General features: G+C 40.8%; 2 protein-coding genes across 3 annotated transcripts in view; one reads left to right on the forward strand and one right to left on the reverse strand.

The window, feature by feature from the left end:
- CRYBG1 (crystallin beta-gamma domain containing 1) overlaps window positions 1–27,317 on the forward strand; it is a 92,067-nt gene that overhangs the window by 41,118 nt on the left and 23,632 nt on the right. Inside the window, exons 3-9 of the mRNA XM_081186539.1 lie at window positions 10,205–11,694; window positions 19,805–21,227; window positions 21,333–21,503; window positions 23,265–23,312; window positions 23,404–23,522; window positions 26,025–26,187; window positions 26,582–26,718. Of these exons, the coding sequence (XP_081042665.1) occupies window positions 10,205–11,694; window positions 19,805–21,227; window positions 21,333–21,503; window positions 23,265–23,312; window positions 23,404–23,522; window positions 26,025–26,187; window positions 26,582–26,718 (3,551 nt within the window). The remainder of the gene's footprint in view (window positions 1–10,204; window positions 11,695–19,804; window positions 21,228–21,332; window positions 21,504–23,264; window positions 23,313–23,403; window positions 23,523–26,024; window positions 26,188–26,581; window positions 26,719–27,317) is intronic.
- RTN4IP1 (reticulon 4 interacting protein 1) overlaps window positions 9,547–27,317 on the reverse strand; it is a 97,228-nt gene continuing 79,457 nt past the window's right edge. Inside the window, exons 11-12 of one of the 2 annotated variants that reach the window (XM_081186622.1) lie at window positions 21,878–22,011; window positions 9,547–9,574 (exon numbers count right to left, since the gene is read on the reverse strand). In XM_081186622.1, the coding sequence (XP_081042748.1) occupies window positions 9,562–9,574; window positions 21,878–22,011 (147 nt within the window). In that variant the 3' untranslated portion in view covers window positions 9,547–9,561. Of the gene's footprint in view, window positions 9,575–21,672; window positions 22,012–27,317 lie in introns of those variants that run through there. The other variant, XM_081186624.1, reaches the window with a different exon arrangement.

Raw genomic sequence — 27,317 nt, forward strand, 5'->3', positions numbered from 1 at the left:
TACTTTTAATGTCTATATTGTTTCTTGACTTGATATTATCTTTTTCTGAGTTTAGCCATAAAGCCTATCCTGTGTGACATTTGGGGCGGCGGCGGGGAATTGTCATTGGTTGTGTTTTATGAAATTACAACAGAAGTAGAATGAGGAATTTGCTTTAGGAACATGTTTTGCTGTTGTGCGTGTAGAAGCTGAGATCAGGCATGTCTTCCCAACCTTGCTTACTGTACTGTGTTCTGTAGTGTTTTCTAATCACTTGAATAAACATGAAGAATTTCATTTCACTTTCATTCATAACTTCCTCTTTACATTGTCTGGATGGCTCAACAAATAAACTTGGGCTTCATCTTGGAAGTAAGTCACATAGAGCAAAATTTGTCTTTCTTCTGATAGAGGAAGGCTTAGTCATTTAGAATATTTTTTATTGATGAAACAATATGCCTAATTTATTTTGCTTTTTCCGATAAATTCTCTGAGAACTGTAGCTTTGAACTGTGGCTAAATGTAGGAATATGGTCAGTTTTATGGTGGTTAAGCTATGATTTCTGAAGGAAATAACAAGTAGTACTGGGATTCTCATCTAATTTCATTCTGGAGCTCAGTGTTGTCCCTCCTCCTGATTCCTTGGTAAAGCCAGTCTTAACACCAAGGTACATGTTTAAAGCAAAATCAAAACACAACCATATTGTTAAAAGAAGCCTAAGAAATGGTCATATGCAAGATTTTACTTTCTTAGCTGAGATTTTGTGGGAAAGTGTTTTATAAGAAAAACCTGAGTGTGCAAACACAAACTAGATCAGTGTAGCTGTTTAAAAAGTTTAAATACCATGGTGCATTATGCAACATAGTTGGGGGGTCTTTTTTAGAAATAAAGACCAATCATTTTTGTTTCTGTGATTTCTCTCTTCTTCCCCAATTAAGCTCTGTCTTGTCATTCTGTCATTCATTGTGCTCTATTAAGTTATTTCATTTCATCTCTCTCTCTCTCTTTGTTGGCTATGTTATGGAAGAAAAATCAAACTTATTTATGTTTCTCTTCATTAGAATATACTTGTGTTAACATGTTTACAATGCAAATACAAGCAAAAATATGACTTTGACCCAATCCAACATATTTGTTGTAGTGCAGACAAAAGGATCCCCCAAAAGCAAAACAAAGCCTGTTGGGGATCCTATTTTATCTCTTTTGCCTCACCAACACATACACACACCAGGGGAAGAGAGCATTCTGCTGACCTCAAATATTGATCCCCTCTATCCTCCCTTTCTGACCAAGAAACATATAGAAGCATACTCAAAGAATTTGCTGAGCACTCAGGTTCTTCAGGTACTCTGGTTGCCTTGTTTATGTTCTGTATTCAGTGTACCCTTGAAAACAAGTACAAAAATGTACTAGTTCACACACAAAAATTAGCTTGCCTCCCATTTATATCCTAAAAGAAAACACAATAACCCACTTATGTAATTATTTGCTGCCTTGCTCTTAGGAGGCTATTATTATTCATCACAGGTAACTAGGTAAGTATCAATTTTCAAGCCTGAACATATAGCTGATAATGCATTATTGCACACAGTGAAGAAGACTGTGACACTCCTTTTGTTAAAAAAAGTGATAATGACTGGTAAGCTTCTTTGCAACAGATGATTCCATAAAGCAGTTTCTAAAACTGTGGGCAACAGTTGTGCTCTGGAAACCAAGTTAATGCCTTTTCTGCATTTTTAATACAGTTCCTCATTGTTCTTAATCTCCATATAACCGGGATGAGCGGACCTTAGACTTGTTAGAGCTATTTCATTTTTCATTAGAACCCTAAGATCTGCCAGTCAAGGTATGCAGAAGGCAGCTTGAGCACTGAACCTGCTTTGGAAGTGAACTCAATGCATTTCAGAAACACATACTGTCATTTCACCTGTATTTAGCTAAGGAAGATCCTGTTTTTCTGGTTTAGAGGAGAAGCTGAGTGTTCACAGTACTGATTGGCTGGTCCTTGTGTCATCAATGAAGCAACTGCATCTGTGTGTGCAGCACTGATTGTCCAGCACTTGTGTCAATCACAAAGCCATTCACCTCTCTATTGGAGCAGTTGTAAAGCACTTGTGCACACCAAAGTTTAATGGAGATTTATCTCTCTTGCTTTTTGGTGAGGTGGCTTTTCCTTAACTAGATTTGATTTTGCCAATCAGCAGATACAGTAATATGATAAGGGAAGAAAATCCAACATAAAGTTGCACGTTACTGAACCATATGGGCCTTTCTTTCTTTCTTTCACGCATGGTGAGATTTAACTGAGTGCCATCTATTGCCACCCCCCCTACTTTAATTTTGTTTCCATCAGCCCAAAGCAAAGAATGTTGCCGGGCAACCAGTTGTTGTTGAAGGCATGTTTGTGGTAATTTTGGATTTTATTTTTAAACCATTCTTTTTGCAGAGAAAGGCTATTTCAAAAAATAGCTGTATTAAAAAATTGCCCTGCTTGCAGCAATACACACAAATTTTTGACTGGTTTTTGAGCAAATCTGAAATATTGGAAACATTCTGTTTAGCTCTGCACTGGCACATTTTTTTTAAAAAAAATCCAACGTATACCTATACTCGTGCCCACAAGGGACCCCTGGTTTCCAGAACTTATGGTGGGTGAGGAAGCACTAATTAAGGGGAGAAAAACACATTGTATTGCACAAACAATGAGGGAGATTGTAGAAAAACCCAACTGAAGTGGAGCCCAAGAAAATTATAAGAGGTGAGAACAGAGAAAGAACTGTGAGTGGAAGGAGGCCTCTTTCCCTATCCTTTGGACTCCCTAGGAAATTTGACAAACCTGCTGCATCTGGAACTGGGTATGGAGAGTGCAGCTAAATGGGACTCAGCTGTGGGCAGCCTGAGGAAGTACCATCCACCCTGGACCTGCCCATAAAAAGGACGCCCACTGTTTCCAGGAGCTCTTCTCATTCTGAGAATTTTGTGTGTGAGCTGAGAATTTGTTTGGACCTTGGATGAGAATCTGGGGGTTGAGAGGGAGCAGTGTCAGAAGGAAAATGAATTATTATATATATTAGTAACTTTGCATTAACGTAATATTTTTATATATAACTGTGCATTTTTGTAATATATTGTTTATGTTGTGTGTTGCTTCTTTTTTGCACACTGTTAGAGATATTTTAAATATATTAAGTAGTATAGAAATTAAATAATCAGTCAATCAAGCTCTGTCTACTATCCTGTAAATATCAAAACGGATTTTGGAGGCATAAAATAAAAAGTGTTCAGGTGTGGTTGAAGGGGCACAAACATGCACAAGGAAACAATGCGTATTTGGGTAAAATACTGAAAGAAAAATGGCGGCTTTAAGCAACAGCAGAGATTTGAATAAAGCAGGAATGAAGGAAGACTGAAGGAAAAATTGGTGATTTTAAACAATGGCAGAGGTTTGAGTAGAGTGAGCAGGGGAGAAACTGAGTGGGGTGGAACTGGCAGTTTAAAACAAGGTTTGAATAGAGTGAGAAGGGATTTGGGAATAGCTCTGTTGTGTTAGCTTCTGTGTTGTACCCATTTCTACCATTTCTCCTGATTAAAACTGGTTTCTTTGTCTTACAAAAACAACAACTCTGTCACTCCATCCTTGCTTTACTCAAATCTCTGTCATTGTTTAAAACCACTTTTTTTAACCTCAGTGCCACTCCACTTTACTCAAACATCTGCTATTGTTGTGAGTAAATGCTCTTACTGTATCATTTGAATGATACACTAACACTATCAACATAGGGCTCATGTGCAAAGGGGATTGCAGAATAGGAGAGGCACTGTGGCATGGAAATGTGGGGTGGTCTGAGTGCAAGAGAGTTGAAAAAAGAGGAAGGAGGAGGTAGGAAAAAGGAGTGACAATCATAATTAGGGTGCAAATGGAGTTGCAAAAAATAATAGGAGGCATGGGAATGAGGTTGAAGATTAAAGCAGGGGCATGAAAGGGTTTAAAGTATAGGCTTAGGTGGTGGCTGCATAATTGGACAGTAGGTGAAAAGGGTGCTTAGAAGTTGCAGTGTGCGGGAGGAGAAAGATGCAGGTTATCATGGGGGTTGTGCAAGTGGGGTTGCAGTAGAGGAGGAGGAGGAGCCATAGACATGGGGTGCGGGTGAAAATGCACGTAAAGAGGGGCTGAAGGATAGAAGAGAGAAATTGCTTCAGAAATGGGGTTTGGAAGGGGCAAAGTGAGCTTTAGTCATTGCATGGGTTGGGAAAGGGAAGCTTTAGGGCAGCCCTTCTCAACCTTTGGTCCCCAGATGTTGTTGGACTATAGCTCCCATCATCCCTGAGCACTGGTCCCACCAGCTAGGGATGATGGGAGTTGTAGCCCAACAACATCTGGGGGTACAAGGTTTAGAAAGGCTGCTCTCTAGTAAGTTAATGTGGGCAGAATCACAGTGAGATTGATGAGCACAGTAAGCAAGGTAGAGCCCCTAGTTTAGAAATATTTACTTTCTGATACTGTGTAAAAGTTAGGCTTATCAGAAGGCAAATAACCATGTTGCCCTGTGGTTCTGAATGAATCACTCATCTGGATATTTTCCAAATTTGGAACAATGATTCATAAAGATAACCCTTAGCCCCTGCTATGATTTGGATCAGAATCCCTACTTCACCATTTATCTTCTGAGAAAAGCTCCCATAGTGAATAGCAGGCATAGGCAATTACAACTGTGACTGTGGTAGAGGCCTCCTCATCCCACCCCAAGGTTCTGGTCTGACTCCCCACTTCCTTATTTTTTTTAAAGGCTATGCAAGGACAAACTGCATGGCAAAAGTCATTTAAGTAACTCCTTTGTCTATATCAGGAATGATAAAATGATTTGATTACATGCAATGCAAAAGCATCACGAAATCCACCCCCACTCTCATCAGAGCCTGACTGGAAAGAGAAAAATAAAGATCAGATCAGCACATCTTGCAGATGTACAACAGGTACCGTATTTTTCGCACCATAGGGCGCACCGGACCATAGGGCGCACCCAGTTTTTAGGGGGGGATTCAAGAAAAAAAATCTCCCCCCCCCGCAGACCCAAAGAGCAGCATACAGGCTGCACACAACCTCTCCCTGCCGGAGGGGTTGTGTGCAGCTATGGAACAAGCCAAGGCAGCGAGCGGGATGGATCCCACTCACTGTTTTGGCTTCCCCTTTAGCCCCGTGCAGCCTCTCCTTGGCGGAGGGGTTGCGCGCAGCTATGGATCAAGCCAAGGCAGCGAGCGGGATGGATTCTGCTCGCTGTTTTGGCTTCCCCTTTAGCCCCGTGCAGCCTCTCCTTGGCGGAGGGGTTGCGCGCAGCTATGGATCAAGCCAAGGCAGCGAGCGGGATGGATTCTGTTCGCTGCTTGTGTTCCCCTTTAGCCCTGTGCAGCCTCTCCTTGGCGGAGGGGTTGCACAGGGCTTTCCTGGCTTTACTGGGAGGTGGGGGGGATTCCCTTCTCCCGCCTCCCAGAAAAGCCAGGAGAAGCCGCGCGCACTTTAAAAGGGCTGCATGGCTTCTCCTGGCTTTTCTGGGAGGTGGGGGGATTCAGTCCCTTCTCCCACCTCCCAGAAAAGCCAGGAGAAGCCGCGCGCAGTTTAAAAGGGCTGCACGGCTTCTCCTGGCTTTCCTGGGAGGTGGGGGGATTCCCTCACCTCTCCCAAAAGCCCGCAGAAGCCGCACAACCCCTTTAAAGAGATCGCGGCTTCTCCTGGCTTTTCTGGGAGGTGGGAGAAGGGACTGATGCCACCAGTCAGTCCCTTCTCCCTCCTGTGGAAAAGCCCGCAAGAGCGCACGGAGCTTGTGTGCGGCTCTTGGGGGCTTTTCCTGCCTGCCTCCCCCCTGCATTCGTTCCATAGGACGCACACACATTTTCCCTTGCTTTTTAGGAGGGGAAAAGTGCGTCCTATGGTGCGAAAAATATGGTAATCTTTTCTGCAGAAGAGGACTCTGGACTTATAGAAAGCTTTATTTCTCATACCCATACTAGAAGTGTGTGATGCACATAGTGTATGTATAAAACATTAATACACAAAGGTCAGGATTAATATTAGCCAGAGGCATCTGCTCTTCCCCTGCCCTGAATAGATCTACTCAGAGTAGATCTATTGAAATGAATGGACCTAACTTAGTCATGTACTTTTCAGTGGATCTATTCTGATTAAAACTTAGTCTTTTAGGACTCTGTTGCTTTCACTGTGCAGACTAAAACAGAAACACATAAAGTTTTGTTGCTTAATGTTTTAACAGCTGCTTTTTATACATTATTATGTTAGAAACAAAGCTGAGGAATGTGAAAGTGACATAACACAATCTGTCTAAAAAGCTAATCATTTTTAACTTCAGTCACCAACTTAAATCAGTGTTTAAATTTGATTGGGTTGTGTCGTTTTTAAAGAGTCTGTTTTCATGACATTAATCTGCCCTGCCCTGCAGCTGACAGACTCTCCAAGCTATATTTCATCACATATCAGGAACAATGGCAAATATTCAGTGACATATTTTGCTGTGGCCTTAAGGCTTGTAACTGGCTCTGGTTGACACAAGTTCACTTGTCATTCATAAGTGAAGGCGATTAGCACTGTCAAGAGATGAGCTGGGGCAGAATTCATTGATGGGTATCCATAGTTAATAAACCATGTTTGTTCCCCAATTGGTACTGAGTAAAAGCTTCAAAAGGATCTCCTCCTTAATTTTCAAAACAAATTTATAGTCTTTAAAGCTGCAGAAACAAGGACATGGAACTTGCCTAATGAAATCTGAGAAATGGAAGGAGTTCCTTGCCTCTCCTTCTAACAGTAGAATTATAAACAAACTAATCACTCTGCCTCTACACAGGTCACAGAATTTAGCTCCTCCTTGCAAAAGACTTATTCTGTTTAAGCTTAAAGTCCATAGCAGATAGCAAGTTAGAGGAAAGAGAATAGAAGAAGCAGAGTCAAGTGAACTATGACTGGAAGTTTGTCTTGCACTGTTGGTCAGTAAAGATGTGCTTAGGAAATCCCACTGGGTAATAAGAGTAGTGAACCTGTGGCCCTTGTTACTAGAACTTCCATCATTCCTGGCTGCTAGCCATGCTGGCTGGTGTTGATGGGAGACTGAGTCCAACATTATCTGGATGGCCACAGCTTTCATTTACTGAAGGGACAGTCCAAGGGGAACATAATCTAGAGCAGAGTTTTCCAAACTCTGTCATGACATGTTAAGTGTGCCAGCTGCAGTTTGTAGGTGTGTCATGCGAATGCTCCTATTGGGGCTGGAAAGGGGTTAGTTTAACTTCCAGTATGCTAGTAAAACTGAATTACTGGGTCATGAAATGATGTATGTCTAAAAAGTGTGTCACCAACATTAAAAGTTTGGAAAGCTCTGATCTAGAGTCTAAACCCATGCAGTGTAATATGAAAACAGACTTAAAGGGTACTGTTAACCAGCATCTGTAACGGTACAATCCGCCCTACAACTACTTGCAAAGGCAAGGTTGGGTTTTGGCTTCCTTTTCTCTGAGCTGATTGTGTGGAGGTTGTCTAATTATTTTAACCAGTCAGAGGCAGGCTGTTTAATCTAGACTTTTGAAAAAAAAGTGCCCTTGGTAGAGCTTCCCACTTATTTTGATTTAGTGGGAGTGGCTCCACCTTTCTGAATTTATACATCTTAGTCTACTGAATAGCAATGACCATTGACTGTCATTGTGATCAATTAAGCAGCAGAAATTGTATTTTGTTGCAAAAGCAATTCAGCAGGTATAAGAACGCTGCCTTCCTGTGCTGTTCAGTTTGTTTTGCAGTGCTCATTTTGCATTTTAGACAAATGAAGCTAAAAGCTTTCTGGTATATACATTTCATGAATATGTACAAAGAATTTATTTGCTAGTGCCTCTTCTGTCTCCCCCTGTGTATAAGTGAAACAATAAAGTAAGTAATTTTGGGGACGGAGTGAGGGTAATGGAAGTGGAAAAGTTTGTTCAATCAGAACACTACATTCATACCAGACTTTTTTGAAATTGCTGCTTTATAAATAAGGCAACTTCAGACATGGCATGTTGGCAGTGATTTTTTGTTTGTTTGTTTTAAATCCAACAAGAGCTCTTGGCTTTTCACATCAAAGTTTGTCGGTTTTGCTTGAGGCAGCTTTTTGTCCTGAATAGATGGAAATAGGCTGGGCAGAAAAGCACTTCATATTGCTCAGACTTGTGCAGGGCAATCAGCAGCGTGGAAATATCTTTGCATTTCATGGGCATTTGCTGTGTTTGTTGGCACCCTTCCCTTTTCACCTCTAGAAAATTCTGCCTGTCTCCTTGGCACCTCTGAGCAATCAGCCTTCTCCGCCTTTACGCTTTCCTCTGCCTTTACTTAGGCTGGAGAGGCCCTCATGAAATGATGGCGCGCCCTTCCTCCTGCTGCCAGTGGTTAATTTTTAAAAGGAGACATGCACTCTCTTATTACACGAGATGCGCTGGAAACAGGTTTTTCGGGGCTGAGTGACCAGGGGATCAAATGTCTTCCACTACACTTCAGGTTGATTTCTGAGGGCGTGTGGGGTTCTCTTTAACTCCCAAAAGATGCTGGGGCTCAGCCGTGCCTGGAAGCCGCGTCCTTTGAGACTTGCGCTCTGATACATGTCCCAGATTCCTCTACCTGCTGTAGGCCTGACCTGGATGGAGGAGGCACGAGGGAAACCTCTCTCTTTGACGCCCTTCCTTCCTCGGGCGCCGAGGTCCCACGTGGCTCCTTCTTCCGTGCGCCGTCTTCAGCGTCGCGCTCTCCTCGGCGCGGACCCCATGGGCGGTGACCGGAACTCCGCCGTCCTACCTGAGGCGCCCGTGCCAGGGAGAGAGCAGCTGCTGTTGGCGCTGCAGGCGGAGGCGGGCACCGCTCGCTCGGGCGGCCGGGTGTGGCAGGCAGGCAGGCTCTGGCATTCAGACAGTTGGCGCCTCCGCAGGAGCCGGCTTTGGCGCTCTCCTCTCGAGAGCTCCCCGCGCCGACTAAACGGGAAGCTCCTCTGAGGTGGCCGGCAAGCTCCGGACTGAGGCTGTCGAAGGAGGAGCGCGAGCGAGCGGTCATTAGCTAGTGAGTACAAAGCAAACCCAGCGCGGTTTCTCAGTGGGCCGGAGAAGGGCGGGAAATGGACGTCGTTGGCGCGCGGGAGAAGTTGCCGCGAAATCCCTGCGGGCCAGAGAGGAGCCTTATCTCCCCAGTCTTGCCGAAGGGTGGGGTGGGGGGACTACAAACGCTTCCTGCCTCTCATTGGGCGGCAAGGATGCCCTAGCCGTAGACCTGAAGGGAGCAAGAGCTAGCTGGTTGGAAACCGCGCACCTGGGGCCGAAGTCCGCTTTCGCTCAATCACGGCAGCCCTTGAAGCTGGCAGGGGCCTCAATTGAGAGCCCAGGGCCCCGCCGCCCTCGTGGCATCCAGATGCTTTTTTTTAGGTGAGCGCGCGGAAAGAACTGGAGATGGATCTTCGTCCTATCTAGGCAGTTGGTCGCATGGCGTCTTGCTGGGCTGTAGAGTTTAAACGCTTCCGTCCTTTCGCAACACAATTATTGGATTGTTGCCAAATATCACAGGATTATCGATGTACGCTGAAAGAATGGGGGAAATAGCTTTGTTTAAAAGAAAGCTAAACGTATCTCCTAACAACGATTATAGTTCAGGCTAAATGTATTGCAATCTAGAATTTGTTTTATTTTTGTCTTGAATACTAAAAAAATGCTTGTTTTTATCCATGCCACAGATTTTAAGGTGATACAAACTGTGGCTGATAAAAGGAACATTTATACAACTTTTAACTTTCATACAAATTTTAGCAAAACTACTGCAGAAGTTTACTGCTAAAGGTGCCCTCTGATTTACCTTTACTTCAGTATCAAAGACACATTCCTGCTTAAGGCAGGTGCATACATAAAATGTAAGCAATTCCTGTAAGTGTTTATATGCTTCATTCATTTGACTAAAGATATGAGGAAGTTTATGAATGTTTGCATTATAAGTCTTTAACGTAATAATTATGTTAATGTGAATCATTATATTTAAGTAAAAATGATGATTATGTTACATGTAAAGATAACCTTTTCATAGAAAATTCTATGGTTCAGAGAACAATTCAATTTCAGGGGGGGTTTTTCCCAACATATAAATGTTTAGTAATGAATTATGTGTCTTGAAAGAAACATTTAGTCTAACTTTTTTTCCCTTTTCTTGTTGTTTTTCAGTCCAAAACATCCTCTGCAGAGTCTTATAAGGAAGAAAACAAAAAGAAGCCAGTTTTGGGAAAGTTTGGAAATTTTTTTACTACAGGGAGAAGAAAAAATCCCAAAAACACATTAGAAGCTTCTTTAAGATCAAGTGTTAAAAGTGCAAGCTCGGGTTCGCCTCACAAGGGTATCGCTCCACTGGCATCAGTAGATATTGAAGACTTTAAAGATCTGTCTAAAAGTGAGGAATCTCTTATTGACCAGGTTTGCAATCAGGACCAGGAAAGGATACGGAATACTGTTAAAGACACAGAAGAATATCTCTCCAAAAGGGATCTGACACGATTGTATAATGATATTGTTTCAGAATGGAACACTAAAGGAATTAATTCTGACAGTGAATTGTCATCTGATTGGCGCAGCAGTAGTGAGACAATAAAAAATACATTATTTGATAGCAATCTTACACTTCAGACACTGGAAGCAGAGAATGATCTAGTCACTGACACAAAAAATACTACAACTCCAGATTTCTTTAGAAGTTTAACTAATATATCCAGTGAGGACCTAGAACATAACATATTAAACCACAAGGAATTAGTGGATGTTCATTCATGTTCAGAATCAGAATATGCACCATCAGAGGAACCATCTATTTTGGAGTCCAGTGAACGTGCCCACACTTCTAGAGTGTTGACATTGGATATTTTTCTTCGTAGAGCTGAACAACCATATTCCAATGAACCAGTGACTGTTGTATTAGACGACTGTAGTAACACAATGGATAAAAAATCTGCAGTAAGGAGATCTGGAAAGAGGAGAAAATCTCAGTCCTCCAGTGACATGCCAAATGGGGACAGAAATGTAACTGAGAATACTGCAAAAGAAGAACCTGTTTTTGATGGTATTGCTTCAGATTTGGTTTCAGAAAAAATAACCACCCCTGAAAGAAAAGCTAAGACTTCTCAACAGATGAATTCTCCCACAACTAACCATGACACAAGGACTGGAAGTAATCACAAGGGACTTACTAAGACAGAGTTAGAGAAAAACAAGCAGCAGACCCCTACTTCATCCCCATACAGGAGGAAATCCTTAAAAAAGAATCAACCTGACACAAGTCCTCTTTCACCCACAGGCTTGAAGAGTCATGGGAAAGATTCATCCACCAAACGACAGATTGAAGGTGCAACAGATAGTAATCCAATATCAAAATGTACTTCAGCAGAGAAGCTGTCTTCTGGTGAAAGCACTGTAGAGACTCCTAAAATTTCTTCTGTAGGCATCACAGACAATAGCACCGTGTCACATTCTGAAAGAAGAACAGAGTCTAAGGTACCAGATATTGTCAACAATTCTGATGGCTGTGCTTTGCTGCGCACTGACAAGCAAAGAAATGGCGAGTTGGGAACTACAAATGGAAAGCAAACTACCTCTGGTTTGGATGGTGCAAAAGAGAGAAATCCATGCTTTGATGTTTCCAGAACTGTCACAACAAAAGTTAGTCTGTAAGTAGTTTCATATTTTAAATTACATTGCTTGTTGCAATAAGATGTTCATTAAATCCCTTGATAACATGTATTATAATTGCTAAATCTGTATCCTAATTGCATGGATTCCATGCCAGTATAATATTTCGACTACCTCACAGGAACTCCAGTATGTTCTACCACAGCAAAAGTCCACTTAGTATTTATGTGACTGAAGTTGGTATAGAATATTTTCTTCTTGTTAGCTTCTATTATGAAGCTGTGTATTGCCACCCTTTGTCTCACTCATTGTTAGTTTTCCTTACTTGGGAAAAATTATAAGTCTTACTATGGAATATATTTTTTTTAAAAAATTAAATAGCATTCATTTTCTATGTGCCCTCAATAATATATTCTTTGGAGAAGACTTCCATTGTGCTTATTGTAATAAGTATCTGGCTAAGGGCCAAATAAATGTTACCTAGGGTTCCATATAAATTTCTCCCAGTGGTTGTTTTTTGATTCATTAAAAAATGAAAACGACCTCTAGACTAGAGGCTACCGTCAGAAGTAGAATCATAGAATCATAGAGTTGGAAGAGACCACAAGGGCCATCGAGTCCAACCCCCTGCCAAGTAGAGGAAGACCAAGTGAGGAAGAGCCACATGACCCTCTCACTGCTGCTATTTGTCTTCTCATAATTATCTCCCTCAAGCTGCCTTTTCTTCCATCCAATGCAGTGGGGGGGGGAAGGTCCAAGCGAAAGCAGCTTGAGGATGATTGCCAGAGGAAATAAACAGCTGTCGGGGTGGGGAGGGGATCCTTCCCCAGCCCTTCAGTCTTTTGAGTCTATGGGTGTTCCTGTGGATGATGATGACTAAGAGAGGAACTGCAATGTTGGGGGAAGGTTACAGAGTACTTAACTGTAGCATGAGGTTTGGACCTTATATTGAGTAACGCTACTGGCCTTTGTAACCATCTTGTCTGGCAGAGGTTTTCTAGTTTCAGACTGTCCTCGTACTGCTATCGAAGGTCTTTTAGCTAGGGTTGGACTGAGTATCGCTGTTATGTTGAGCATGGCTGTATAGTTCCTAAGCTATAGTTGATAAATCAGTGCCTTTTCAAGAACAGGAACAAATTTGTCTATAGCTCAGTGGCTGTGATTTTTTTCTTGGTTTACTTGCTTGAGTAATTTAGAAGGATCTGTGTTGTGGAATCATAGGCCCAGACAGCATTTGAAATCAACTGGTCGGCAGTCGCTTTTTGCAAGTAAAAGAGGTTTGGTTTTTACTTTTGCTAGAATGAAACTGCAGCCACGTCTCTTACAGGCTGCTTTTCTGTTTGATTGCTACAGTGGTGCCCCGCAAGACGAATGCCTCGCAAGACGAAAACTCGCTAGACGAAAGAGTTTTCCGTTTTTTGAGTCGTTCTACAAGACGAATTTCCCTATGGGCTTGCTTCGCAAGATGAAACGTCTTGTGAGTTCTTGCGAGTTTGTTTCCTTTTTCTTTAAGCCGCTAAGCCGCTAATAGCCGTGCTTCGCAAGACGAAAAAACCGCAAGACGAAGAGACTCACAGAACGGATTAATTTTGTCTTGTGAGGCACCACTGTATTTTGGTTTTAAAAAACTTTTCTTTTGCACATAGCATTTATTCCATTTTCAGCTAAATCATCCACCTTGTCTTCATTTGCTTTGTAATGGTGTAAAAAAATGTCCCTAGACATACTGTTGTGGCAACTGAAGACTAGGTTTAAGGTGCCATTTGGCTCCCAGCTTTTATATCTCAAACACTGGGCCCAGTTCATAGACGTGCAGGGTATACCCATGTGTTAAGGTGTTTATGGCAAGCGGCTCCCTCTGCAGTTATGGCAGGTTTAACTATTCCAAAAAGAAACACAAAGTATGGGGGGGCAATTCATTGCCTCTTAGAGCTGTGTCCAACTGCATTTCAAGATGCCACCCTGCAGCACTTTTAGGAACAGGAATTGGATCTTAGTTTTATATATGTTGCTCTTACCTCTTCTTTGTCCCATAATCACTAGAATAAGTGACTTAGGGGCTTGATGTGTAGTGCTGTGGGGCAAAGTATTATTTTTAAAGAAGACTGAAATATGTGGCCTTCAGCACTTATTTAAAGGCATGAGTGCACTTTTACAGCTGTGTCAAGAAATGTGAGACTTGCCACACCTTGAATTATCTTAATGAGAAAACCTGGTAAGATAATTGCGTGTATTATAACACAGCACTGCACCCTCATCATTAAACAATCATTTGAAACAAAATTTTGGAATCAAAAGTTATATTTCATTTAGATCCCGTCTACTAAAGACACTGAGGAGTAGAATATATTGTGCAATTTGATCCTGGGGTGGGGATAGTTGAATATCCTTTGTACTTTTCTTCAGCTGTGCACTGATAAAGCTTATATTGGACATTGAATCAGGTTTTTTAAATAGTTTTTGAATGAACTTGTCACTCATTAATTTATGTGATTTGGACTGATTTATATAATCTTTGGGTCTGATTGTCTAAATACCGGGTGGGGGAACGGGGACTCTTCAATTTTGTATTTTTTAAGGGTGCTGAATAGTTAAACAAGAACTTGAGCTTTTCTCTCACTATAGGGTAATAACAGTTTCTCACTCACTTTATATGATGCCTGTAAGGAACTGAGTCATTAACCACTCCTGATTCCTGAGGCTTTTAAAATACAGTACCTGTTGAACTCTCTAACATCTTGCAGCCCAATCCTATAAAAATATGCTCAGAAATAAATCCCACCGAATTCAGTGAGACTTACTTTGAATTTTTAGCTTTGATTTTACATGCATCTTATTTGTAAATGCAACAGAAAAGATACAGCTTTAAGGTAATAAAGCAGTGGAAGTCTTAGTTGAGACCTAAGCTGCCAAACATTTATAATTATGGGTGGGAATAAAACTGTTCTCAAGAAGATGACACATTCACCATGTTACTCATTTAAGTAGTTTTTTTGTGTAAGTTGTAATATAACAGCATGTTATACAGAAATTTAGAAAGCAGAGCATCTGTGTCTATTCAGAAATGAAAATTCAGTTGCTCTGCCTTTACATTGTATACTGTTATTAATTGATTTTCATATATTATCTGACTATGATAGGTTGGTTCACAGTGATGCTTTGTGAGCCACTGCTTGTCTGTTTACACAGAATTAAGTTCACTGACAATATCATAAAATGTGGGGTGGATTATACTAGTGTTAAGTAGAGCTGCTTGAACAATTGTACTCAACAATTGTTCATTAATGGCTCTGCATCATAGAGTGAAGTATTGAACAGAGAGCCACAGAGATACCCTAGGCCAATTCCTTTTCTTGTTTTTATAAATGACTTGGATCGGGGTGTGAAGGGGATGCTTATCTGATCTGCAGATGATCCAAAATTGGGAGGAATATCTAACACCGTATAATATATCAAAATCATAGAATTGTAGAGTTGGATGGTTTTTAAATAGCTGGTACATTGGCTAAAACCAACAAAATTAAATTCAACAGAAAAGTATTGTGTGTAGGTATAAAATAAAAAATAAAAGGATGAGAGAGGCAGACATAACAGTTTTCAAATGTCTAAAGGACTGACATGCAGAAGATAGAACAGACTTATTATCTCTTTCTCCGGAGGGCAACAGAGGTGGAAATTTCAGTGGAGAATATTTTGGGTAAATATGAGGAGAAACATCCTACCAAAAAGAGCTGTAAGTTTTGTTTGACAGTGAAACATACATCTCAGAAGGTGGTGTTCTTTCCTTTGCTAGAGCTATTTAAACAGAAGCTTAATGGCTATTTATTAGGGAGATGAAGTTGCATTATGCACGGCAGATTCTGCACTGAGCAGCAGTATTGGACATGATGACCTCCAAGGTCCCTGCCAACTCTGTAATTGATTTTATGTGTGTTTAGGGCTGAAACCTTAATTTAATATATTGAGCTTCAATCCTAAATACAATTTATCCAAACTAAGATTCACAATACAGTGGTTCTTTCTTCTGGGTAAATATGCAATAGGATTGTTCTGTAAAGCCAAAATTGTATGCATGCTTACCTAGATTTAAGCCTTGAACACAGTGGGACAAACATCTAAGTAAATATGCACAGAAATACAGATTTGCTTGGGTGCAAATTCTTGCAGTTGTACATATACATTAAAATCAAAACCACTAATATCTGAGGAAGCATTGGGCTGCAAGACTATAGCCTTTCTTTGAATAAATTCAAATGAAATAAACAGAATGTACTTGCAGATAAATTTGCTTAGCAGTAGGGTGTTAGTGTCATTTTCCATGATATTCAAATTAATAATTCACTAGCACCTTCCCTTGATTTACATTGCTTTTCCTGTCCTGACACATCTGTTAGCATAGTTTGAGGTGGAGACTATGACTTATAACTGTAGGCGTTGTATTATGGGAACTATAAATCATTTATAAGTAGATGTTGTTTTCCCTTGTTTCATTTTAATAGAATGGATCATAGCTTCAACATCTGTCAAGGGTTTGGGTCAGTCTTTTAGGAAGATATAGATCTGTTTCTTAACCATTTGAGTTTTCATTCTCATCAAGTCTTCAAAAGAGAAACAGAAACATACACTACAATTATCCAACTAGACTATAACTCAAATATTTACTTCAGCTTTTACAATTTTTTTAATGAAAGTATGATGGCCCTCTTCAGGCAGTCTTCTTCAGTGTTAAATTTACAAGTACAGTGGTACCTCAGGTTAAGTACTTAATTCGTTCCGGAGGTCTGTACTTAACCTGAAACTGTTCTTAACCTGAAGCACCACTTTAGCTAATGGGGCCTCCTGCTGCCGCCGCGCCACCGGAGCCCGATTTCTGTTCTTATCCTGAAGCAAAGTTCTTAACCTGAAGCACTATTTCTGGGTTAGCGGAGTGTGTAACCTGAAGCGTATGTAACCCGAGGTACCACTGTACATGGGGAGTCATGGGGACACTAGCCCCTTGCATTCCACCCAGAAGCATGTAGACAGCTGAACTTAATTTTTCAGAATCAGTGCTGTATGCAGTAGCAGTTGGTTTGTTGGCATGGGTGGTGTGGCATTGCTCGGACTTCCCAACCCCAAACATTGTTACTGGCTACTATGACAGGAGAGGAGCTTGAAACAGTACAGATGCAGCAGCAGAGCCAACCCAACACTCCCACTGCTGCCCCCACACTAAGCTCCCCTCCCCCTTACACCTGTCCTTCTTGGTAACTGGCAGCAATGTTCAAGGTTGGAAAGCCAGGTAAGCAGGATTGCTCTGCTGACTGCTACTGAGTACATGATTCCAGCTAATTCTGTCCATTAACAGTCAAATTTTCAGCACAATATTCAGCACAAACTGTAGCCTCTTCAAGGGAAGATCCAGATAGAGTACATTTATCCAGTCAGGAAGTTACCAAAGCATGCATCCCTGTGGTCAGGCCATCTTCATCCAGGAATGGCCATCGTTGATGAACCAGCTGGAACTGAGCAAAAGTACTCCACACAACTGAAACCATCTGGGCTTCAAATTACAGTGCCGAATCAAAGAGTTTCCCCAAATTATGCAAGTTTCTTTAAGGAGAGTAAAACCCATCTGGAACAGGCTGGGTTAGAACTATTCACCATTCCATTACTGTTTTTATATTGTAAACCGCCCTGTGATCTTTGGATGAAGGACAGGATAGATATTGAATAAATAATAATAATACTGCCTCCACTCCATTCCTGCCTTCAAGCAATAGTCCGGCATCTTAGATCCTCCCATTCTATTGGCTCAGTCCTCATGAGCACATATGAACATTTTTCTTGCTAAACAGGTAAAGTCAGTGTCTGCATGTGTCTACAGGACTGTGAACTGTTGATGCTAAAAAGATGGCATAATACATCACAGCAGCAACCAACCTTTAATTACATATGAAAGTATGTTAATGGAGTGCATCCATGGTGTACGTTTGAGTAAATAGGAAGTGTGAATAGCGTTTGTGTGTGTGAGAGAGAGAATTGCAAGTGATTTGCAGTCTTATAATTTCTGAAAGAAATAAAGTGAGCTCTTGTGAGAGTAAATAATGCTTATAAATCTTTCTGATATGTTGTTTGTTGAATTTATATACCACCCTATGCCTGGGGGGGGTGTCTCAGGATGGTTCACAAAATAAAATAGATTGTAAGAAACACTTTACGTTAACTTGCAACTTAACAAAGGTAAAAGGAAATAATTGTATAAATGTATCTTCAATAAACCCACATTTTAAGGAATGATATGTTTTCTGTTAGGTTTTCGGTAAGGCTATTCTTAAAAAACCCCACACAATCCACTGTCCTAACCATATATATTTTTATTTCATTTCAAGGAAACTAACTCTAAATACGTTTTCTTAGGACCGCAGACTTTACGCAGCATTATAAAATTCTTTTGTCTTTTTTATGCCGAGTTAGACCGGTGGTTTTCAACCAGTGTGCCTTGGCACCCTGGGGTGCCTTGAATGATGGTCAGGGGTGCCACGGGCAACACTGGACTCTGTCCCTCTTTCCTTCCATCCTTCCTTGGATGCCTTCTCATTTCTCTGCCTCCCAAAGGCTTCCACAGCTGTTTGTTGCAGCAGCCCTGCCTATGAGCTCCCCAGATGAATGGTGCGTCTGGGGCTGGCCAGGGAGTGCTGTTTGCCAGGAACTGAGACAGCATCGGAGTAAGCAAGCAAGCCAGTGATGGAGCCCAGCCAGCCAGTCCACCAGCCCTTACTGTTGGGAATGGACAGACAAGTGGGAGGCCAGGCAGGCAGGCGCTGAACTGGCCTTTCTTGTGCTTGCTGTGTGCTGAAGGGGAGTCTTTCCACCATGCAGGCCCGGCAGTGCTGGCCTCACATTCACCTTTGGCCAGTCTCAGTTGTTCCACTGAGGCTGGAGGCATCTTCTTCCCAGGCCCCTGGGGGGCAATGTGAGGAGGCACATCTCTCTGGGGCAGTGGAGGAAGCTCAGAGATCAGGGGGAGCAGCATCAGCGGATGCCTGGAGGACTCCCAAGGAGAGGGGAGAGGAAAGGAAGCTGAGGGAACACTCCACAAGGGAAAGTGTTCAAAAAAGGATGAGAGGCTGTCATCTTCAGGCAAGGGGTGACATAACTGGGCTCCTGAGCCTCACAGGGGTGCCACAGAAAGAATGTAGTTCGTCAAGGGAGCTGTGGACTCAAAGATGTTGAAAACCTCTGAGTTAGACCTATAAGGATGTTTCTTTAGCAGAAATTTTGCTAGAATGTTGTGGGTTCAATTCAGATTTTCCCTGAGTGGAAAAATCATTCCACTGATTGAAGGGGTGTGTGTCAATTTTCACCTCCACAAAATCTGCTTCTGAGAGTTGGGAGCCCCTCTAGATCAGTGTGTGTGTATGTATGTGGGGATGCAAAAGAGGGGGGGATTGGCAGATTGGAGTGTGTTCCATGGATGGAAGGAGGCCTTCTGTCAGCAGTTTGACAAGTCTGGAACCACCCATGCATATTTAATTAGTACATAAGAAGAACTGTGCTGGATCAGACAAAGTCCTGTTTATTTCAACACTCTGTCCTCAGAGTGGTCAACTAGATGTCCATGTAAAGTCCACAAGCAGAACCTGAGTGCATTTGCACTTAGAGAATAATAACTATATTCATATAACACTTTCCTGGGAGTAAGTCTCATGGAAGTCAATGAGACATACAGCACAAACGTATACATATTTACAGGGGGGCACGCCTAGTGCCATTGCTATCTATTTTAGGCACCAGGTAAAACATTTTTCTTTAGCCAGCCCTTCAAAGCATAACTCTGAATATTTTTAGTTGAGTGGGGTTGGGTTGGATTTGCTCTTTTATGTATATTATTGTCTTTTAGGTTACTTTTACTCTGGTTTTTAATGGTTATGTCACTCTGAATTTATATTTTTTGGAAAAAGTGACTAAATGTAATAGTAATAATAATAATTAATAGCAGTAAGTCTCCTTATATTGAATGTGGCTTACTCCCTAGCAGGTGTATTTAGAATTGCAGCCTTATTTTAAGGAGACAGGCACATAGGATTGTGCTAGAAATAAAATACATCTTTAAAGTATTGTTGACTAGGACTGTAAAGTAATTGTTGTATTATTTTGTTTTTACAGTCCAGCTAAACCAAAGAATGTAGAATTAAACCTTAAGGCGTCCAGAACTCTAGAAGATGTGCAAACTGAGCAAGATTCTATGGACAAAGCTGTTAAAATTAACTTCAGTATTGCCAATAAAATATCCATGTTTGAAAGCAAACAAACTAATCAGAACCAATCTGCCGAGATCTCTTCTTTAAAAAAAGGTTCTGTATCAAATACATTTGTTGGCAGAGCAAAGCTGAAATTTGGGAAACAGCACCCTGAAAGTGAGCAGACCAAAAGAATAACAAATAAGCCAAACAATCGACAGAAAGCATTGCAAAATGGTGCAAAGGTGAAGGATGTAACTTCAGATATAAAAAGCAAGTCTGAAGAAGTGATTCAGTCAAATATTATAACTAATGAAGAAATTGGAAATGCTGCTGAATCTCAGTTTAGTCAGAATGGAAAAGTAGATGATAACCATGTGGGTGTTTTTATTTCTAAAAAAGTGGATACAGAATTAGCCAACGATAATTGTTTGCCTAAAACGCCATCTATACTACAAACTGAAGAAATTGAAACAATCCAAAATGATAACAGGAATACAAATGTCAGATCCATATCTCCTGAAAGTGGAGAGGAACTTTTCTTGAAAACAGACATGCATTCTCTAAGTAAAGAAGACCAGTGTCTCCTGCAGCCTGACCCAGTGCCCCCCAAAGTAGAACACAACATGACTTCTCAGACTGAAAATGAAGACACAAAGATGACAAATACGTTTTTGGAAAACAAACAGATATTCGAGCAGAATTTCAGTGGACAACCTGATTCAAACAGTGATTGTTATGTCCCTAAAGCTGGCAATGAGGATACCATTTGTGATTCCCCAGACATGACGAAGTTTACTGAAACTATTAAAAATCTAGACAGCTCTATTTGTGTACCTCAAAAAAAGAAAAAACCCAAAGTTCCAAAATCTCCAGCACCTCCCTTTGCTATGCCTCCAATTCATGAGGACAATTTAGAGAAAATATTTGACCCCAATATATTTACAGTTGGTTTAGGGATCAAGAGAGACAAACCACGAGATTTAGCCCCATCCCTGCAGCTGAAATTGCATAGTCTAGAAACAGAGGCTAGAGTCAGACCCAAACGTGCCTCAGCTGAGAACAGCCTTCTTCTCCAATCTCTGAAATTATCCAACAGACCAGACCTTGCACTTACCCAGGAAGTAAGTGGGAAAGAGAGCAAGGATGGTACTGATGGCGACATTAAGAGATCTCGACTTGAAAAGAGTGCCATATTCTCAAGCCTTCTATTACCTGCAACTAAAGAAAATGTGTTTACTCCATCTGTAACATCTATAAACACTATCACAACAACTTTTGCATCTCAGAAGAGTGTTAATTGCCCAGGAGACGCTCCTCTAATATTTGATGTGGCTCAGAAATCTGAGGTAATAGGACAAACATCATATAACTACATATAAACTCACATGCTATGTATGTTGTATTATACCTTAGCAGTAAACAACCACTGTTATATTTTATTGTGCTTTCAGTCTCTTCCAGATTTCAAAAATCCACAATTTATGGAGAAATATTTGCAAAGTGAAGATCCAAAAAAAGAGAGAATTTTACAGATGTCTAACTTTGGAAACCCTGACACCAGTTTTTCAAGCTGGTTGAAACCTGGGCAGTATGAACCAAATAGCTTCTTACCAGACATTGAGGTGTGTTTAATGTTGTTTACCTACTTTTAGAAGTCTATCTGCATGCTTTGTGTAACTAGAAAGTCAAATTGATTTTTGCTTTTATTTCTTTTGTTTGATATTGGTTTGATTTACATACATACATACATACATACATACATAAATACATACATATTGTTGTTAGAACAAATAATAGCTTGAATTGGAAGTGACTATTTTCCAGAAAAAAGATTATCTTTTCAATAAAGTGAGATTTCATTAGCATGCTGCATTTCTCTAAACAAATGGTCAAAATGAATCTGGAATGAGAAGATCATGGCTGCATCTAGGCACTACTGATTGCCCAATTTAGCATAAAGGCAAGAAACAGTAGAAGAAAAAATATACAATCATACTGCAGTATGTCAGTTGTTGTTTGGATTCTGCTGCTGACCCCACCAGTCCTCACATCTACAGATTGTTCAGCAGTCAGTTGTGCTGAACCAGCATACGTGTTGGTTGAAAAGCCTTCTAGAATCACTGTCTGCAGCTGTTAAGAATGGTCATTTAAGATAGGTTTAAGATTTACTAGACAAAAATGAAATGTAATAGTAATAGATTCAGCAATCATTTGATAAACCGACTCATCAAAACAATTTTAGACTGTGTTCCCACATCCCATTTAACTTGCGCGCATTCAGCTTTACATGCATGGCAAAAAATTAAACAAAATGAAAAGGAACAGTGTTCTGGGGAAAAAGACACTGGCGATCACACCTGCCATTGAACGCAACCCCCATGTAAGTTGCAGGCTTATTGTATGTTCCTTTAGAAATTCTATTCTGAATAATAAAAGGCATATTGGGAATCTATGGATTCATATATATTGCAGGTTATGTGTGTGGTGGAGCGGGGCACATGGTTGCACAGATACAATTTCTGGTGCTCCCCTCCCCCGAAATTAGTCTTCAAAACCATTCTGTTGTTGGGGTGAGCCTGGTTGCCGTATGTGTGTCGTCCCATGACAGTTTTTTTGGTTTGCAACTGTGCTCATGGTGCAAAAAAATTGGTGGCCCCTGCTGTATATCATGAGAGGCAGGAAATTGTTATGCTTTTGAAATATACTTCTGACAAACATTTTTCATAGACCAAGTTTTATGCTAAAATTAACAGTGCAAGAATGGAATAGGCGCAGCATTATTGACTGAAAACTCCTAGAAAGCAACCATCTTGATAATTTACAAAACAAATCAGACTTGATTCAAAAAGTTTCTTCCTACCAGCTATAAAGATATATAGCTTCTTCAGAATAATCGGCTGTACCACATGGTGCATTGGGTGGTATGAGCTATTTGCAGGGCTGGGCTACAGTAATAAAATGCATACTCATGCCTTTATTGGCTAAAGGTGTAGTTCAACAGGCACTCCTTCCATACAAAGCCCCTGTTTGTTTTAGTGTGCTGTAAAATGACAGTGATTTGTGGTTGCAACTTCAGCATGTTCTGCATAATATATCTATGCAAACCTAAGGGGCAGCTTTAAGTGGCTTAATGGTTTGCATGGGCAACTTGAATGTGTGGTAATGTGTCAGTAAGATTTGAAAGCATGCCAAGCACTTGCAGGCCGTATAGCCTTAACCTGACCCCATTTTCATAATACTAAAGTGTGAGTTGTAAACTGTTTTAATGGATGTATTTTTTGAAGCTAAATACACTAAATGTATTTCAGCATTTCCCAAGATTAGGTAAGATATAACTCTTTTACAAATTATTTTCTTATTGTTTGTTCCCTCTGCTTTAACAGGCATTTTCAGGAAACAACCAAAATAAAATTAATCCTAGACCTGGAAAGGTGAGGTGATCCCCACCCCATTGATTACTGTTTTCCTTTATTTTTCCTTGTTGGATTAAAAAAACCTGAAGTTTTCCCCCTATAAATACAGGTCGTTATCTGCAGTAAATCAGACCCTTTCGAAAATGCTATTGAAGTTTTTCATGATATGGAGGACTGCACCGCTTGGGTACTGTCACCTGCAATTCTAGTTAAAGTCGTCAGAGGATGGTAAGAATAAAATGCTCGCCCTACAGCTAGTTCTAAATTCAGTCTGCATGTTCCCATTCTGCTTTAACATACTTTATTCACTCCTTGACTGTATGCTTCTAAACTCAGTTTGGTCTCATGCCTTTTTCCTTAGCCTAGCTTGAGTAAACTAGTTTTCACTAGTTTATTCTCATGTGTGTTGAGGCATGTTTTGAACTGTTCCAGCGTGTCTGATTCTTGATCTGATGCATGTAGAAGCTTATTGTTAAATTTGCTCATGTGTTCCTATTTTCCTTCTTTGATGTTCTAAAAAGCTTTTCCTGTGACCTTAAGTAACTTCTAATGTTATACTACGTTGCCTTAATTCTCTTGAAAGATTACTGCTTTTTGGCTTTGAAAAGACCAACAGGAAAACTAGATTACTGTTAGGGATCTTTTAAAAACACTTCCTGAAGCTTTGATTAAAAACATCAAACAAATTTACATTGCTGGATTATCAAGTGATAAACTGTTTCACTTGGCAGAATTCCTGCAGCTTCCAGTGTGCTGCTGAAACCAAAGGCATACAGAATGAAACTGATAAAGTTTAGGGATTTCATGGGGTCATCAGAGTTTGCTAGTCAAAGCAAAAGAGGTTGGTTTCAATGCAGGAACGCATGTCTGTAATTATCTAGTTGTCGTTTAATACTACTCTTTTACCAAACAGCAAACAAATACCACGCTCTATGCAATAAAAGAAACATTGTTCTTTGTGCCCATTAGCTATATCTACAATTGTTTTAAAAAATACAGTTATTATATGCCATTTTTTCACAATATGCCCAAGCAGATATATAACAAGATGGAAATGTCAAAATAAAAATAATTATGTTTCAGTTTAGCTGTCTGAAAAGCTTGTATTTTATTTATTTGTTGTGATTTGGTTTGTGGAGAGTTGTGGCATAGAGCATGTGACTCAACACCCTAGTATTAATCAATTAGTTTGATAGTCCTGCACTGTTTAGTTACTTGCTTTGTTCCATTGTGGTAGGCTGCTTCATCTGCTTTGTTCAGCCATTTTGTTTGATTCATCCAATGCGAAACTTGCAAAACCAGAATTAATTTTATGTTGTTCAGATTTCCAACTTAAATTGATGTTAATTGCAAATTGTTGGTATGTCTTAGTCATCTTAATACAGTTACATGGCACACACTTTCCTCTATCCTACATGCAGAGGCTTCACACATACCGTTATCCAAATGTCCATTTCTTTCCAGAGTCCCAGCACACATCATTCTCATGCTTTTTATGGGATTACCATGCACGCTTAGGTGTTGTATGGGAGAGCCTAACATTAAATATGAATCAATGTCTTCTTTTCTCATGCCTTTTAAAGTTCCTGCCTTTCTTCATCCTCCTCCTTGACTTGTAATTCTTTCCAGCTCCTTACTTTCTTTCACCTCCTCAATGTTTCCTGTCTTTGACTTTCTTTATTAGCTGTTCAGCTTTTGAAATAGCTTCGAGTCTTGACTCCACTGTTTTGACCTGCCGTTTGGATTTGGCTGAAGCTCTGTACTTTTCAACACCTGATATCTGGTTTGGTCTGACTTCTAGCTCTATGCTAAATTATCTTTGGATCTCTGTTTCCTGGTTTCCCACTTGGCTATTTTCTTGATGTCCATTCTGACTTTGATCTTTTGAGGTAGACACCACCCTCTCCAAAGTCTTGACAACATCTCTCCACTTAGTGACAGGTGCTCCAGGTGAAGTATGTTCATATTCTTATTTTGGAAATACTGGGTTATATATCTCTGTGTTCTTTCTTCTGATCTTCTCACTCATCTTGCTCACAGGAAAGTAGATGGCTTGTTACAACAGACCATTATTTCACCATTGCTGCCCTAGTATTTGAAGGCATTGCTCTTTCCCTATGGTTATTTCTTTCATTGCATGTTAATCATCTTTCTGTGTTGCACTAACATTCTTGATTATAAGTAAGACATTGCTATTTATTGCATCTAGTTTTCTGCTATATAGTTGTATAGTTAAACCCCTACTGTGATAACATTATATACTGGCATTTCTCAGTATGGCCAATCCATTAGAGTAGTACCTAGGGTTACATACGTTTCAGGTTACATATGCTTCAGGTTACAGACTCCGCTAACCCAGAAATATTACCTCGGGTTAAGAACTTTGTGTGGATGAAAACAGAAATAATGCTCCGGCAGCGCAGCGGCAGCAGAAGGCCCCATTAGCTAAATGGTGCTTCAAGTTAAGAACAGTTTCAGGTTAAGAACAGACCTCCAGAATGAATTAAGTACTTAACCCGAGGTACCACTGTACTTGTATTTGTCACCTCTAAATGCTCTACTATGAGTACCCCAGTTTATATTGACCTTAAACCATTCTCTTTACAGTTTTTGTTAATGTGAGAGTAATGGTAAACTAAATGCTTTAACTCAAAATAAATTTGTAAATAAACTAATTTGCATGAAAGAAAACGAATGATTCAATGTTTGTTTTGGTGTTTTAATTTATAGTTGGATTCTGTATGAGAAGCCAAACTTTGAAGGGCCCTCTGTTCCTCTGGAGGAAGGAGAAATTGAATTTACAAACCTTTGGGGTGAAGAACCACTTGATAACAAAGATGAATGCAAATGTCCTGAGCCTGCAGTGATTGGTTCAATGAGGCATGTAGTAAAGGCAAGTATGGATATGAGTAGACTATAGATTATGGCTTAAACTTTGTAGACTATGGGTGATTTGTCTGACATGGTAGACCAAACTATGGCTTACCAAGTCTGTACAAATATGTGGGCTCCGGGAGAGGAGAGGAGCTTGCAGCCACTTTACTCCTTCCTGGTTCTTTTGGGTGGTGCCAATTGCATAGGCCCATTCCAAGGAGTCAGGATGCCTCTATGATTAGCCCCTCCCAGTTTCAACATGGCAGCAGTATAGATTAGCAACTTGCTACAAGGGTGCTCTCCTGTAAATGCTAAAGGGGCACCACAAGTATGTTTTGTCTTTCCCTTTGCTGCACAGAATAGACTCAGTCCTCATTTTATAATTTATCATTCTGTCTTCATAATTTTGCCAGGATTATAGCATTTGCCGAATTGACCTGTTTACAGAACCAGAAGGGCTGGGTCTTGTAAATTCATACTTTGACGACACGGAAGAAACTCGATTTGGTTCTGCACAGAAAACATGTTCTATCAAAGTGCATCGGGGCATGTAAGTATATAGATATGCATCCTTAAAAAAGGTACTAGTTTATAGTAGATATCAAATGCCCAGATTTGGAAATGATACATTTATGCATGAGGTTATACATATATTTTTTTGTTCTGTTGTGTAGTGAGTGATGATCATATAAGGCATTGGTTTTCAACCAGTGTGCCATAGCACCTTGAGGTGCCTTGAATGAGTCAGGGGTGCTGTGGGCAACACTGGCCTCTGTCCCTCTTTCCTTCCCTCCCTCCTCTGATGCCCTCTTGCATCTCTGCCTTCCAGAGGCTTGCACAGCCGTTTGTTGCAGCAGCCCTGGCTACAAGCTCCCTAGTCGAATGGTGCCTCTGGGCCTGGCCAGGGGGTGCTTCCCAGGCCCCTGTGGGGCAGTGTGAGGAGGAACCTCTCTTTTGGGTGGGGGGGGGGCAGCTCAGGGACCAGGGCTGGTGGCAGCGGCTGCCTGGAGAACTCCCAAGGAGGTGAGGAGAGGATAGGAGGCTGACAGAACACTTCCCAAGGGAGGGCATTTGAAAAAGGGTGAGAGGCTACCAGCTCTGCAGGCAAGGGGTGATATAACTGGGCTCCTGAGCCCCACAGGGGTGCCA

Source organism: Podarcis bocagei (genome assembly GCF_964188305.1).
Source record: "Podarcis bocagei genome assembly, chromosome: 3".
NCBI classification, from domain to species: domain Eukaryota; kingdom Metazoa; phylum Chordata; class Lepidosauria; order Squamata; family Lacertidae; genus Podarcis; species Podarcis bocagei.